This window comes from Aythya ferina (genome assembly GCF_964211825.1).
Source record: "Aythya ferina genome assembly, chromosome: 20".
NCBI lineage: Eukaryota > Metazoa > Chordata > Aves > Anseriformes > Anatidae > Aythya > Aythya ferina.
This window is the reverse complement of record NC_140318.1, coordinates 9,936,602-9,951,913: the sequence shown is the minus strand read 5'-3', so window position 1 is coordinate 9,951,913 and position 15,312 is coordinate 9,936,602. Positions and strand designations below refer to the sequence as shown.

At 50.5% G+C, this 15,312-nt stretch overlaps 1 protein-coding gene across 7 annotated transcripts in view; it reads left to right on the top strand.

Annotated features, from left to right (window-relative positions):
- LOC311421924 (discoidin domain-containing receptor 2-like) overlaps positions 1 to 15,312 on the top strand; it is a 58,156-nt gene that overhangs the window by 17,778 nt on the left and 25,066 nt on the right. For all 7 annotated transcript variants that reach the window (XM_084494403.1, XM_084494405.1, XM_084494404.1 and 4 more), the window contains exons 2-4: positions 8,269 to 8,406; positions 12,854 to 12,956; positions 14,900 to 15,128. In XM_084494403.1, coding sequence (XP_084350529.1) covers positions 8,343 to 8,406; positions 12,854 to 12,956; positions 14,900 to 15,128 — 396 coding nt within the window. In that variant the 5' untranslated portion in view covers positions 8,269 to 8,342. The remainder of the gene's footprint in view (positions 1 to 8,268; positions 8,407 to 12,853; positions 12,957 to 14,899; positions 15,129 to 15,312) is intronic.

The window sequence follows — 15,312 nt, the reverse complement described above, 5'->3', positions numbered from 1 at the left end:
TGCAAAGCGCTCTGCCTGGATTCTTGTAAAAAGTGCAGGTAGGCAGCCACTGCTGTGAGCTGGGTGTTTGGGAAGGCAGCAGTTAATGAGAGCTGAAGATAACTGAGAAAGTACAAGTGTAGCTCAGGGCAGTGAGAAATACTTTGATATGTGTGTAACAACAAATTTCATCAGTGGTGTTTATGTAGAACTGCTGGCAAAGATCTGAAAAACAAAAAAGACAAATACGCACTGATTACTTCTGTGTTGTTATTAACAAAGCCTTCCCTCTCTCTCCTTTGTAAGGCTGTTGAAATACCTTCTGTTGCACTGGCAACGGGGGAGGCTGTTAAACACCAGATAACACTTCACAATCTTCGAAACTTGGGCACGACTGGAGCCTGCTTGAAGCAAATTGCCAAAACAACTTTCTGAATCCCGGCTGCTGGAGAACAAGGCTGGGAAGACTGCAGGGCTTCCAGAGTTTGAGAAAACATTAATGTTGGAGCGATGCTTTAAAAGATAGGGGGAGCAGGTGACCAGCAGGCAGCTGGGACTGACTCCAGGCCAGAGCGAGGTCTGGGGAAGCTGATGGGTTAGTAAATTGTTGTCAAATTAAAGAAGGAACCCACTCGGTGATCCACGTGCTCTGATAGAAAGCAGATCCCGTCTGAAAGTGCTCAGATTGTGGTTTTTAATGAGATTCCTGTCCCCGTTGCCAGAAGTAGCCGGGCTGACATCACGTACCTGGACCCGACCAAGCTCCCCGCTGCCGACCCCACGGTGCCGCTCCCGGGAGGCAGCAGCTTTGGGATGGCAGCGGGACTGCTCCCCCGCTGAGCTCGGGGCTGTGGGGCTCACACAGCTGGTGGGCTCCAGGCTGAGAGCCCCTCCTGGGGGGATGGTGTCTGCTCTGTGTCTGCCGATAAGGTGCACAAAGGTGGCCGTGTCCCAGTTCCCGTGTTGCCGGTCAGTACTGCGTTGGGTGGGCTGAGTTTTGGTGCCTCCTGGTAGCTCTCAGAAGTAGCAGGGAGTGGATCCATGCTGGCCATAGCCCAGGCTCCTGCAGTACCCCAGCTCTATGTGGGATGAGCTCTGCTGGTCCTTGCCTTGCCCGTGAGGAAACCATGGGGAGATAGAGGAAAATCAAACCAGGGCAGTCCCAGGGCTGACCTCTCCTGTGGTCATTGGGGAGAAAATATTAACGAGCTTCACCCTGAAAATGGCCTCACTTGGGAGGCTGGGGGAGTGAGGATGGCTTAGCTGGGGCAAGAGAAGGCTTTGGGGTACCAAGAAGAGTTCATAAAGAGCCTGATCCTCTTCTTGATAGAGGCACGTGGCAGGAGGGCTGGCAGTGCTCACAGGTGGAAATAACAGGAAGGTCTGGCTTGGCATAAGGAGCAGAAAGCTTTGCCTCTGGGGACAGCCAAGCACTGGAGGAAGTTGCCCAGCGAGGCAGGGAAGCCTCTGTCCTTGGAGGATTTTAAGACCCAGCCAGCCAAAGCCCCGTGCAGGCTGCTCTGAAATTAGTGCTAACCCTGCTCTGAGCAGGAGGGGGATTAGATGCTCTCCCGAGGATCTCCTCCAGCCCGAATAATTCTGTGCCTCGGTAACCTGATCTCCTTCTGAGTGCGGGTTTGAGCGCAGTTAAATAAAAGGTTATGGTGGAGCCCCTTGAGAATGGGGAGGGAGGAAGGTGGTTTAGATTGAGTGCTCTTAATACTCCATCTGTCATCTGTGTGGTTAACGTGTCATATAAAGGGCTGCTACGTGAGACTCGGAGTGGGAGATGGTGGGTCTGGGGAGGAATACTGCGAGCTTGTAGTTGCCATGTTTTAAGGATTGTTTAAAAGAAAAAGTAAACAACCTCAAAAAAAAAAGAGAGGAGGAAAAGAACTGGAGAGAGATGCCAGTGTAAGGCATAGAGTAGAAATGTGCATGCCACGTGCTCTCCCGTGCCTGTTCTGCGTGGGAAGGAAGCTCTGATGGGGACCAAGCGATCATTTTGCTTGGCCAAGGGGGAGGAGATGATCGGAGCTTCGTGTTTGTGCCCATCCTCTGCTGTCCTGCTGCTTCTCCCCTCCCAGCACCGGCTGACATGCAGAGACCAGAGCCTGGAGGGGGCTCCAGCGTCTTGGGCGCCTGCAGGTGGATGGGCTCACTGGGGACACGGGGTGTGCTTGTGTCCCGGGGGCAGGCACAGCTGGGAAGGGGACAACCAACAGTCGGGGTGTTAGTGCAGTGTTAATGTTAAATTACATTTGTTCTGTTATCCTTAAATCTGGTTTGTGACAAAGCAGTCACAGGAACAGAGCAGCTTCTGTCCCTGGAACCAGCCCATAGGCAATGGGAGGACTGGTGGGGATCCAATGTGTGCCAGAACACCTCTCTCCTGGCTCCAGCTGTGGCACTGGTGGGCTTGGGTCCGCGGGCTGAGCCTTCTCCTAGTGCTAAGTAACCATCACGTGTGGGTGACTGGAATACGTTTTTTTTCTCTTAAAATCTTGCGAGAGTGAGGTGTCGCTTTCCTTTTCTGTAATGGCCTCATCAGATCCTTGGCTACAGCGTGGAAAGTGATGTTCAGAGCCTCCTCAGCCTGGGGGCAGCCCTGTCTCACCCACCTGGAGGTACACGAAGACCTCCACGTCCTGCTCTGCCCCTGCCACAGACCTGGCTCTGGGGTTCCTTCTGGGGACATCTCCAGGGTCACACTGGGGCTTGTTACTCCTCCCTTTTTCCATTACTGCCTCTTATTTCTCTCATGCACCTTGTTAACCCAACCCTTTCAACTAAAGTATGGCTGCTGTCACCTGTCCGGCCATGTCCCCCCTCTGGACACTGCTTTGTGGGGTCGCTGCTCCTGCCCTGCGTTCCTCACTGCACTCCCAACCCTACCGCAGGGTTTTCACCTTCCTGACCATCTCTGGTGCCTGCATCCAAGATCTCCCCTTGGAGCCTCACACAAGGACCTTGCGTGGTTCCCCTGTTAGTGTCCCCGTTGTGCTCAGCCTGGCCCGGTCCCCCACCAGTGTCACACAATGTCACACACAGGCCTCTCCTCGCACTGCCTGCCTCACCCCAGCCAGGGCCGGCTGCCAGGGCCGTGCTGTGACTTTGCTGAAGGGAAAGCTCATTGCTTGCTTGCCGGGCGGCCATCTTCTCAGGCCTGGGTCCTGAGAGCAGCTCTGCCTTCCCCGGCCTCATGGTGGTTGTGTTACCCAGAAGGTGCCGCTTTGCCTTGGGCCAGTTGTCCCCACACACTCCTGACTGCCGCCAGCCAAGCAGTCTTTGTTACGGGTGGGTGGGGGTCTGCAGGGAGGTGGTGACCGGAGCTTTAAGTCCTCTTAAAAAAAAAAAAAAATCAATACGAGAAGCAAGAAGTATTGGAATTGTAAATCAAGTGAAACGTTTCAAGAGGTGGTCAGAATGCTTTCTGCTGAGTGCTTTCCTCAGCATGTTTTGCTTGGTCAAACTGGAGCTGTATGGGCTTCAGGTGTGTGCTCCGGGGGCAGACTGCTGGGTTTGGGGTGCCTCAGATTAGTTCTGAGGCCAAGAGAAAAGCTCCACTGTTGTTCTGGAGCCACAAAGCTGGAAATCACACCTGTTGGCCTTCAGGCTTCAGATATTGCCCCAATTAGTAGCTTCGCTGTTTCCTCTTACACGCCTTTAGGACTTGTGGCTGTAACATCCAGGTACCTTGGATGGGTCTGGCCATTCCTGAACCTCCTCTGGGGATATTCCGATTTTTGGATAGATGCTCTTGCTGTACAGCACACCTCTCACGCACACCTATGGGTTTTGGTCGTGACCACAGAGTGTCTTGGCACGGTGCTGGGCATCTCTAATGGGATTCCTGCAACAAACCCGAAGGTCCCGCTCCGAGGTAACGATCTGCGAAGGAACCAGTTAAAACAAATGCCTGCTTCAGCTGGGATCTAGAGAGGCTTGCAAACATGCCAGACCTCCGTAATGGATCTCTGGAGGGAGAACAGTACCTGGAGGAGCTCCAAGTCCCACCTTCTTCATGTGGATCACTAAAGAACAGCTCCCTCCTGCGCCCGCTGCGCCAAGGCCTTGCTGTAAGCCCCACGCTGCGCTGGGGACAGCGCGGGGTCACAGCAAGCTCCTCTGGGGAGGATGGCTCGGGTTTTAGACGTGGTATCTGCTGGGTATGTTGGGAATAAACTGCCCTCCCTTACGTTTCTTAGGGAGTTTTTCAGCAAGAAGATTTTTTTTCCACTCTCACAATGATTGTAACAGGATTTTATTCTCCTGCAGCCAGCTGTTAGCAATTAGCAACTTGATCCATTCAGTCCGGGAACGGAGTTTAACACTTTCTTGCCTCTGTGAGGATGTTGCTAATCCTGTTTGTGCTGGTTTCAGGCTTGTGCTGTAGTGTTGGCACTTCCCGTGTACGTGGGCAGGTCATAAAGCAAAGCAGGGGACTCCAGTGCAGCTGAAGGAGCTATGAAGAAAAGTGAGCTGTCTAGGCAGAAAAAATCATTAGGAAGAAGATTTCAGAGCCGTTCGTGCAGAGGCTGGTAGTTGGTGTATTCCTGTCTGTTCTAGCACATGGAAGCGTGCAGTTGGGAAACCAAATCTACTACCAGCTGGGATGAGGACTTAGCAAAAACTCAACATCAGCAGTTGTTCAAACAGTTTCCAACAGGAAGAGCTCCAGAGTGGGGCTGAGGCTCCTCTAAGTACAGGACAGGATCAAAAAACGTTCTCGGTGTCCTTGCTTGAGGCAGGGACAGCTGCAGGGCACGAGCAGATGAGAAGTGACGCAGTTTGCTCCCTGCATGCGGCTCCTCTCCTGGGACTCCCCCACAGCCTCGGTAGTGGGCCAGGACCAGCCAGCAAGGCCCAGCTGCTGGGTCCCTGCCTCGGGCTGACCTGCTGGGAGCATTTCTTCACGGCTGTGTACAAAGGGGAGGATTCTTCTCACGTAACTGTGGCACCCTGGGGAGTTTGAGGCTGGTCTGAGCCAGCCCTTTGGGTTCCCTCTGCCATCACTGGAGAAAGCTGGCTCCTGAGAGGGTTCATCTTGCTTGCCGTGGACACCCTTAGGCACGGGAGTGGAAGCAGGGGTCTCAGGGCCAAATCCAAAGCCAGCATTCATGGGCACAGAACTGCACAGGTGAGCTCTGGAGCCAGCTCTGAAGCTTTCCTCATCTCTCCTGGAGACCAGGCTGGCCTCGCTGCATCTTCCAGTTTCAGCTTGCCGCTCCCCCAGGCCACAGCAGTTGTGTGTAACCTGCTGAGCTCCCCATGCCTGTCACCTCCTGGGGAAGCCCTAGGCCCACAGGGTGCTGGGCACAGCCACCAGGGCAGGATGGGGCCGGGATGGAGCTGGCACCGCTGCTGCTCCTGCTGGCTGCTGGCTCAGTGGCAGGAGCTGGCGTGGTGCTTGGACACTTGTGTGACCTACCTTGCTCCCCCCAGTTCCCCCTTCCCTCCCGTTATTTTTTACATTCTGATCGCTGTCTTCAGGTGGCTAAATGTCAACATGATGGCAATACAATGGGTGTGATTTAACGTGATCTTTGCAGAGATGGGCACTAAATTAGTGCTTGTTCAGTACCTGGTCAAATGAGATAATGTTGCTGCTTGTTTTGCATGTCGCATCTGTTACATTGCAGGAATAATGGTGGATGTCCTCATAACCCGACAAGAGTTGTGCTAAGTTTGTCATCCTCTTAAAAGGCCAAATCCTTATGCTAAGACCCAGCACCTCTCCTGCAGCTGCTGGAGCCCTGTGGTGGTGGTAGCCTGTCCCAGTGGGGCTGTGGGTGCTGAGCCACAGGGTGGGTGCTGCTTCATCCCCAATCTGTACAGCTCCCCTGGGCAGCTGCCTCCCTGCTGCTGAGCCCTTTGCTGGGCCTTTGGATCAGACAGGAGGGCACGGCATCTGAGCACTTAAATCACATCTGGGGTTGCTCTGATTCCTTTTCTGCATCAGCAGCTGTCTCTTGTCCTCACCTGGCAACATACGATTTGGTGCTTTTGGTGCTCTTTGGCAATGTTTTCTCTTAACCCTGGTTGACCTACAGGGCACATTCCCAGAGGGTTTTGCTGGGAGCTGCCTGTGTCTATACAGTACCTGCTGCCCTCCTGCTGGCCGGGCCCTTCCTAGGTGCTGAGGGCATGGGGCAGTGGGGTGCTCGTCCTCTGCCATCTGAGGGCTGCCCCATATGGCTGCCAGCTGCACAGCCTCCAGCTGGGAAGTCACTGATGGGGAGATGTCTCCAGGGCGCTGTCCTCCTGCAGGGACCCCCTCAGGAGCTCACAGCTCTGTTTCACGGCTGTTCCAGCCCAGGGCCCCAGGGCAGGATTGTCTCCAGCCCAGGCTGTGCCCACGGAGCCCCAGGGCTGTGGTCAGGGCACCCGGTACTCTCTGCTGGGTTTGCTACCACTTATGTCAGGAAGATGGATAAAATGAAAGCCTTAAGACCTATGATCTTCTCCTTCCTAAGGCCCTGTGTGGGCACAGTGTCCTCTTGCACCCAGCTCTCACCAGTTCCCACTGGCAGCCCTGCTTGGTCAGCTGGGGCACCCTAGCCAACTGCCCGCACCAACAAACATCCAGCTCTGTCTTCAAACACTGCTGCAAAAACATCCTCAAAAAATCCCCCTCCAGTGAGCTACGGCCAGTCTCTGCTCCATGGCATCCACAGCTGCACTATCAGTTTTGGGGTCCCCTCTGTTTTTTGGGGGGAAGACCATGACAGATGCACAGGCAGCTCGCAAGGGCTTGCCCAGAGCCTCTCCCCTGGTTGCCAGACCCCGCTGCTGAGACGTGAGCTGCCTTCCCTTGCCGCTGGTTTGCTTTTACACAGCCCCCACCTCAGGTTGCATGAGGTCTCAGGATCACAGACCCTTGTTATGGCCGTGGCCAAGGTGCTCACAGGGAGCGCAAGAGGTGGCTGAAGCAGGAGGTGCCCTGGCAATCGTAAGGTCTCCTGCCACTTGTTTGTAGTGCCACAGTGCTGGGCACAGTGCCTCGGGGCAGCACCCGCCCCTTGTTGGTTCCCCTCCTCCCCTTTGGCTTTTCCCAAGAAGGCCCTTAGGTCGGCTGTCGGGCTCAGAGCCTTCTTCTCTGATGGAATCCAGCAGGGACAATGGCCGGTAGCAAATCCTTAGGAAAGAGCATAAAACCAGGGCAAGCCTCAGTGATTCTAGCCCTGATTTAGCTCCTGGGTGTCCAGCTGGGGGATTTCTGGAGCCAAAGGTTTTACCTTCGGCTTTAAGAACCCATAGTGCATCTTTGTAGTGAGTAAAGCCAATTGTTGTGGTATCCACAGCAACTGAAGGCTGAGCCTTGTACAGTTTAATTATGTTGAGTGGAAAAAATACAGCCTTTTGTTACAACTCTGAGCTAAGGGCATCTGATGCTCTGTCATTCTTAGATGTGTGTTTGCACTGGCATGGTGACGGTCTCTTTCTCTGCTGACCAATCCTAATGTCCACTTTTGCCTTTTTAATGCCACTCTGAGGATTTCTAAGCAAATGCCCTCTGGCTCTGGGAATTTTTTGTTTATTGACTTGTTCTGTTTTCTTCTACCATTTCAGTAGGAGACAGGCCCTCTAGCCTGCCTTCTGTAAAGCAATCTTCCAGGTTGGGAACCTCCCAAAGCAGTTTGTAGTGAATGTGGATGCAAAGAATTTGTGTAGCTTCACTGATAACACCTCCAGGAACATGGGTCGTATCGTGGCTTTCCACTGGAATTGCCAGAGTTTGAGCCCTTTGCAGTTTTCCTCATTTCCAAACAGGAAATTAAGTGTACTTGCATGTGTGAGTGCACATGCTTTTTTGGCAGTCACGTAGATGTGAAGGGAGAGATTATTTTCACCCTGTTTTAGACGTTTATCTTGAGATCGAGTGACAAGTTTCGGAGTGCTTGGAGCAGGTGGAAGTGTCTGGATGGATCAGCACCACCTGGGGAGCCGGGCTGGGCCATGCAGGTTTGCTCTAGAAACAGCTGCTGGACTTGTGAATATAACAAGGAAAGCGATCAATAAACAGGGGAGAGATGACTTTTCATTGGACTTGTTTAAGAGCAGTCATTGAGTGTGTCCACACTGTCGATGCGGCAGCTGAGCTGGGCGATGTTAACAGCACCAGAGGGGATGCGCGTGATCAGGCGAGCCTCTGATCAGAAGAAGGATCAGAGCAGGGTCAGGATGCTTCTGAAGGCATGAAAAATTGCCCAGCCCATCATGAGGCAATGACAGTATAGCAAGCCCTGCCTTGGGAAGACTCTCATCTCTCTCTGCTTTGTCTTTCAGAAATGTAGACGGCAGCTGCCACCTGTGAAGGACTCGCATCCATCCGACCCTGTGCAGCGCCTCCGACTGCTACCATGATCTTCTGCATGCTGCTGTTGGCCTCACTGCCTGAGCCCTCTGGCACCGAAGTCAACCCTGGTAGGGAGCTGCCAGGCTGGGAGAGGACCGTGCTCTCCCGCTTTTCACATCTTCATTTGCAGCCTTTTCTTTTTTTTTTTTTTTTTTTTTTTTTTTGCTTCTCATGGTGAATGCACATAACTGTAATGAACACATACACTCACTAACGTAGTCCCTGGGTGCCCGAGATGGGTTGTCTTCCCTGATGGCTGTGCTGGAGTGGAACACCTGACAGTCCCTGGAGGGCTCAGGCACATGGATTTATTCCTTTCTGCACCCACCCACCCACAGGGTCTGTGCCCTCAGCAAGCCTGCTTTTGGAGCTCTGGTTCTCTCTTCATAACTTTGGCCATGTGGCCTGCAGAAAAAAAACTGGCTCTAGACTGGCTCAGAGAGACTTTGCTTGCTGTGGAAAACAAATTACCAGTTAGCAAACCATAAACCACAGCTCTCCAGCCAGCAAGCAGGGTTTTGGGGGGAGAGAGATGTGGAAGGAAAGGTTTAAAAACCTTACCTGGCTCAAAGCTCTAGGCTAGCGACAGTGATACAAGCCTGCGAGCCCCCGGGGAGGGAATGCCTTGTATCCTACTGCATGGAGCAAGCTGCAAGTCTGACAGAGATGAGTAAGATAAGTCTGCAATATATTGCGAAAAACACCATAATGAGGTGGTTTCATCCAGAGACAGTCTGAAATAATGAGTGTAGTCCTTTTCCAGCTTGTCCCAAGGTGTGGCGAGACAGCAGTGCTACCCTGAGGGGCTTGGTTCACCCTGCTGGGTCTGGCTCTGCTTGAAGTCCTGTGACTGTGTCTGGCTCTGACTGCTCTGCCCTGTAGATGTTCCTGGCAGCTTGAGGTCACTGCCACTGAACAGAAGTGATGTGAAGCCTGTGAGGAAGCTCGGCAGGCGTTGCTGTGCCTCCCTCTAATGCCCAGCTCGGAGCAGTGGTTGCCAGCTGGTTCTGATGGTTAAAACTAGTGGAAGAACAGGACAGGGAAGACAGCAGCCAGAGGGTCAATCACGTGCAGATCCCCTTTGGTGGCGGTGAGCGCAGAAGTCAGCGCACCCAAAGGTGCAGGAATAGCTCTCCCCCTGCAGGACCCTAGCTGGTCGAATGGGCTCTGAGCACCAGGCTGTGGTACCACTCTCTTGCAGTAATTTCTTTCACTGAGAAACGAGCACGTGGCTTTGCTAGTACTTCTGTGTTCTGGCTGTGGCTTCCTCCAGCAGCTTTGCTTTCTCAGCTCCGCAGTTGTTCAGCTGCCTCTGTCCCAGGGGCTGTGCCCTGCTGTTCCCACCCAGACACACAGCCCCAGCTGATGGCCCTGGGTTGTGTTGCCCTGATCTGCTCCAGGAGTTGTCTGAAGCCCCTCCAGACTGGCTGTAGACCTGTAAGCAATGCAGATGCCTTCTAAACTGAAGGGGCTGCTTTGTGGACGATGCCAGACCTGTTTGGGAAGGATCCTGTGTGGTTCTTTTGCCCAGCATCAGATGTTTGACCTCACTATAAGAGAAGTGAGCTGTGTCGTTTTTCTTACCCTCTGGGTATCTATCTGCATGGCAGACAAGTGTGTCCCTGGGTGCATAGTAAGGAGTTGGAGGAGTCTGAGCAGGAGTCTGATGGGATGCGCATTTTGGTGAGAGCCTTCTGCTGCTGTGAATCGCAGCCACCTGTAGAGCACATCCCTCAATGCCAGAGCCACTCTGGCTTCCGTCTGCCAGCCCAGGATGTGTGAGCGTGTGAGTTTTGTTCAGGACTGTGATAACTCCCAGTCTCCAAGAGTCCCTCCCTGGCTATCCACGTGGCATTGGTGTAGGGCCTGCTCTCCTTAACAAAGGTGAGACCAGACAGGACTCACGCTGCAGAATCACAAAAGCCCTTTCTGCTTTCAGGTGACTATTCTGCCCTTTTGGGACCTCTTTAGGTACTCACCAGTCAGCAGCCTACTAGCTTTCCTGCAGTGGTTTGGATTGTACTGGTCTATGGTGGGACAGGTCAGAATTAAGCCAGGTGAGGCCAGGCTGGTTTACTGAACTTACTGTTTAGCATCAGAGCAGGGTCAGAGCCTTGGGTTGGTTTTCAGCAGCCACAGTCATCGTGCCTGAGTGTAGGCACTGACCACAGCTAGAGACCAGCTGCCTTCCAGGGATTTCTTCTGTAAACAGGCCTTCTACGAAACCTCAGATGGATCAATGTTCAGGGTAGACCAGAGGCCCATCCAGCTTGGTGTCCTGACTCTAGCAGGATCCCATCCTGGCTGGTTCTGAATGAGTTCACAGGGTGCTTCCCCCAGCTGCCTTCTCAGCCGACTGTAGCAAGCTGCTTCAGAGCTTTCTGAGCAAGCGCTTCTGCCTTTCCATTAAGTAGCTGTTAGTGCACATTGAATCTGTGAGTTCAGCTGATTTTTGAAGCCATGTGAACCTTTGGCATTTGTAGTGTTTAGCAGGTTAAGGATGCGTATGTTGGTGTTGAACCCAGCTGCCTGATGCCTTGATGCCTCCTAGTTCTGGGATTTTGAGAAGCAGCAAGTAATTGTTCAGGATGTAAATGATCTTTGTCGTGCTTCAGTAGTCTATTCTGTAATAAGTCTGTTGATCCTTCGTTGTGTGTCATCTACATTGCCTTCTCTACCTTTTGATGGGAAAAGGAAGCTGTATTCCATAGCTGACCAGCATCTGACCACGAATGCAGACAGCTGTGTAATGGTGTGTTCTGGTTTTTGCATTCACTGTTTGATTTTATGTGCATTCAGCTGCTCATAGAATGGTCTCCTTCCTCTGCATGGTAACCTGTGTATCCTGAAGGAGCTGTTTTGGAGTTTTAGTTGTGTTTGTATGTTTAACTTGTTCTTTACCTAGTTCTTGTGCTGTTTTACTGCAGTCAGACAGTACCATGGGAGCTTTCTTCTGTCAGTTGGAATCTTTTTATATTAAATAATCTGAGGTCATCAGCAAACATTGTCAACTCACCATCCATTTCCTCTACAAGATTATTTAATAATTTATCAAGATTATTTAATACCAGCACACGTGCATTGATGCTGTGCCTGACAACAGCTGCAGCCCAACCCTATCGCAATAACCTCTGTGCACAGGCATGAAATCTGGCAGGTAGTTATTCAGCCCACATTTCTTCTGCATGGTGGTAACGGAAAGGTGGGTTTCAGGTTTCTGTCTTGTCTTGTAGCTCCCGAACCCAGTGAACAGCCCTACCCAGGCTTGGTGTGAGGGCAGCAGCCATGAGAAACAGAAACGAGGACACCCGAGGCCGTGCCCTCCCCGAGGGAAGGGCAAGAAGAGCTGCTGACGTGGCAGCAGGCAGCGTGGCTGTGGGGATGTGCTGAGGATGCAGCTGACACGCATCCTGCTCTGGAGAGGCTGCAGCACGTGCTGTCACTTGCCTGTGTCACTGCAGGCAAGGGGAAGAGCTGGGGCTGCTGCGAGCTCAGGGCACAAGGACCAATGATGCATAAGAGAGCGCGTTTCCTTCTCTTCTGGGACTTGTCAGTGACTGTGTTTTTGCCTTTAATTGTTTCATGATTTAATCCCATATAACTTCTTTAATCTACTGTTGATGTCAGTCTGACAAAAATATCTTGCTTGCCTGTTTTGAATACTGAGCCTTAATGAATACATTAAGACTTTGAGTTTTCCGAAGCATCTCTAATATTCCAAAACATATTTAAAACATGACATCAGGGGGGAGGGCTTGGCCCGCATAGACTTGTGAGCTACGTCTGCACTGTCCTTGGTGAATTGAGCTGCGTTGAGCTTGCAGAGCCCTGTGGGTTGAGGCAGTTGTCTGTGCGCCTTGGAGGCACCAAGTTGGAGTGAGAAGCATGCCTGGAGAGAATTGCTTGCTCCACTCATGGCTAGAGGCAGGGGCAGATCAGGGTGGAGCAGTGTGGATGACTGGGGGCTTCACTCAAATGTAAACTCTAACCCACAGTGACACAACGGTGCAGATGCTTCCATAAGCTGGAGTTGTTTGGTCACCTGTGATAGATGCTCCTTAACTTCTCACTTATTATTGGACTGGTGAGAATAATAACAGTCATTTGTATTGATTGCAAGTCAAGCATCTGGGTTCTTCCAGAGGAAACAGCAAAAACTTGTAACGGTTGCTTCCTTTTTATATTGCACAATTATTCCTATATAATGTTTCATTGTAGAATAGGCCCATGCAACCAGTAACACTAGCGTGGGTTTGGATTTCTTGTTCTTAAAATGCTTCTTTGTAAAGTTTTTTCTTGCCAGAACTCTGCAGAATGACACCAGCTCTGAGTGTATTTCATTACACATAATTTTAGTTTATAGCAATTATGAAGTATTTCATCCTTTTTATTTGCATTCTCAACTTTATCATTACCACGTTTATTCCCTAGGCATGATAGTCTTTTAATTAAACTTGTCTGGTGATCTAAAAAGAGTTGGTACTGATTTTTACTTGCTTTTGTTCCCATTTTCAGCTATATGCCGTTACCCTTTGGGAATGCACGAAGGGACGATAAGGGATGAAGACATCACTGCTTCCAGCCAGTGGTATGATTCCACAGGACCCCAGTATGCACGGTAGGTTGATCCCTAACAAAACGTGTAAATTAAAAAAAAAAAAAGAAAAAAGTTTTTAGATATCCAATATGATTGAGAAATAAGCTTTTGCTTACCTTCACCCTTGAAGTATTGCATTGCTGTAATACATGACATTCTGACTCAATATTAAGAATTGTCCCCACGAGAGTGAAGTGGTAGACCTGTCAGAAAGGTACCCAGAGAGGTGGTGATGTCTTGGTGTTTGGAGAGTTGCAGGATTTGGCTGTACAAGCAGCACATAGCACTTTTCAGCTGAATCCTCTTGAAGAAATGGACTGTTTCTACTTCGACCAAAAAAACCCTAGAAACTGTAGAGTTGGGGAATTGTTAAAAAAGCAGCTTCAGATTTTTCTTTCAAGGTCAAGAAATACTGTGGTCTTTTTCATGAAGTCAGCTTTTCGTTTTTGTTTCATTTCTCTCAGAACTACTAACTGATGATTTTCAAAATATTTACAAACCTAAATTTCCTTAGACTTGTTTGTTATGATGATGTCAAACATTCCTTTAGTTTCTGTGCAAGTCAGATAGGAATTTCAGGTTAACTACAATGCTTTTATTTTTATAAAGAATGTGGGCCATCTAAAATCATAAACCTCTCCTAATGCCGGCTTTCTTTTGTTAGTCTGTGGTAGAGCAAAGATTTTTAAATGGCCTGAAAGCCAGGAGTTGCATTTAGTTCTCTGATGTATGGCTTATCCCTAGCTCTGCAAAGACCTGAGGCAGCACTTACCATCTCCTACCATCATCTGTTTGTTAGGGCAGCTGGGCGCCCACGGAGTGCAGGCACGAAGACATCCTGTAGCTGACTTCATTTTGTTAGAGATTGTAGCCGTCCTACGCAGATGTCTGCCCCTGTCATTTCACAATCACCTTCATGCCTTTCTTAGAACTTGATTTACTTGCCACATCTTGGAAGAAAGTCTTGCACAAGCAGCACATTGTTGACCAACCTGAGACAAAAGTCTTTGCTCTAGCCTGTACCTTGACCTCCAGTGTCTCCTGCTGGGCACTTCTTTCCTTGATGCATGAGGGCTGATAGCACTCAGTGATCCCATCATGTAGAGCTGAGATGGTTGTCAGAAAGACAAGGACCTTTCAAGGGCTTCCCGTTTGCCAGAAAATCTGTTGTGGAAGACACCACAGCCGTCTTGTTTCCAGATAAGTTTTCCACATTTAAATCTTTCACCATCACCTGGCTTGCACAGCTCAGCCTAGAGGAGCCTAGGTAAGGCAGTGTTTCCTTTAGTGGCTCCACCTACTGATTGCTAGAGCATCCTTCTTGGCATGCAGTCTCCAAGGATAGAAACCTGAAGCTCTGCATCTGGTGCCATAATGTTCAACTCCTAATCAGACAGTTCCACATTGTGTCACTGGCAGTGTCCTCTGCTAGCAAGTCTGATGAATGAAAGAAATGTGAAAGCTGTTTTGAGATGACTCAGAAAAGTTTGTAGATGGGCAAAGCTTTTCTTTCTAAAATGTTTGATGGCTCCTATTTGTGCTTGTTAGAGCTGTAGCAGGAGGTCGAGCAGAGGTTGAGGCTATACTATGTAAGATTTAGAAGCAGGGATGCACTTTCCAGGCACGATGCTAAAAAGCAAGCAATATGCAGTTTCCTACTGAGTAACGTCTGTTTCTGATCAGCATTAAAGCATTGCTTCTGGGAAAGAAATGATTTTATAGTTAAGGAGTCGTAACTAAATCCAAGGGAGTTGATCTGAACAGTGCAAATCTGGCTACAGCATTCGGATAAGTCTCAATAGACAATCAGCCCAAAGGGAAGAGGTGTTTGGTAGCCAGCTGTCGTTTCACTTGCAAGTAGGCCTCTTTCACCCAGTTCTCACAGTTTCAAGGTGTCTCCTAAGCTACTGGGAAGGGTGAGTCCTTGGAAGTGACGTTTTTTCAATGTGCGTGTTTTCCCCCAGGTTACAAAGGGAAGAGGGGGATGGAGCCTGGTGCCCAGCTGGCTTGCTGCAGCCAGAAGATGTACAGTTCCTCCAGATCGACCTGCATAAGCTCTTTTTCATCACCTTGATTGGGACTCAGGGACGGCATGCCCGTGCCACAGGCAAAGAATTTGCCCGTGCTTACCGAATTGACTACAGCCGCAACGGAGAGCGTTGGATCTCCTGGAAGGATCGTCAGGGCAGGAAGGTGAGCGTAGTAGGAACTGAATCATGGAGCATGCAAAATTCAAATCAAGTCTCTATGAATTAGACTGCAGAAGGCACGTGCTCTATTTCTTGCCTGGTGCATCCTACTTTCTTCTGACTCTTCCCTGTTTATCATCAGGCATTCAGCATCTTCTGCTTTACTCCTGTGTTTGCTATGATGTTGC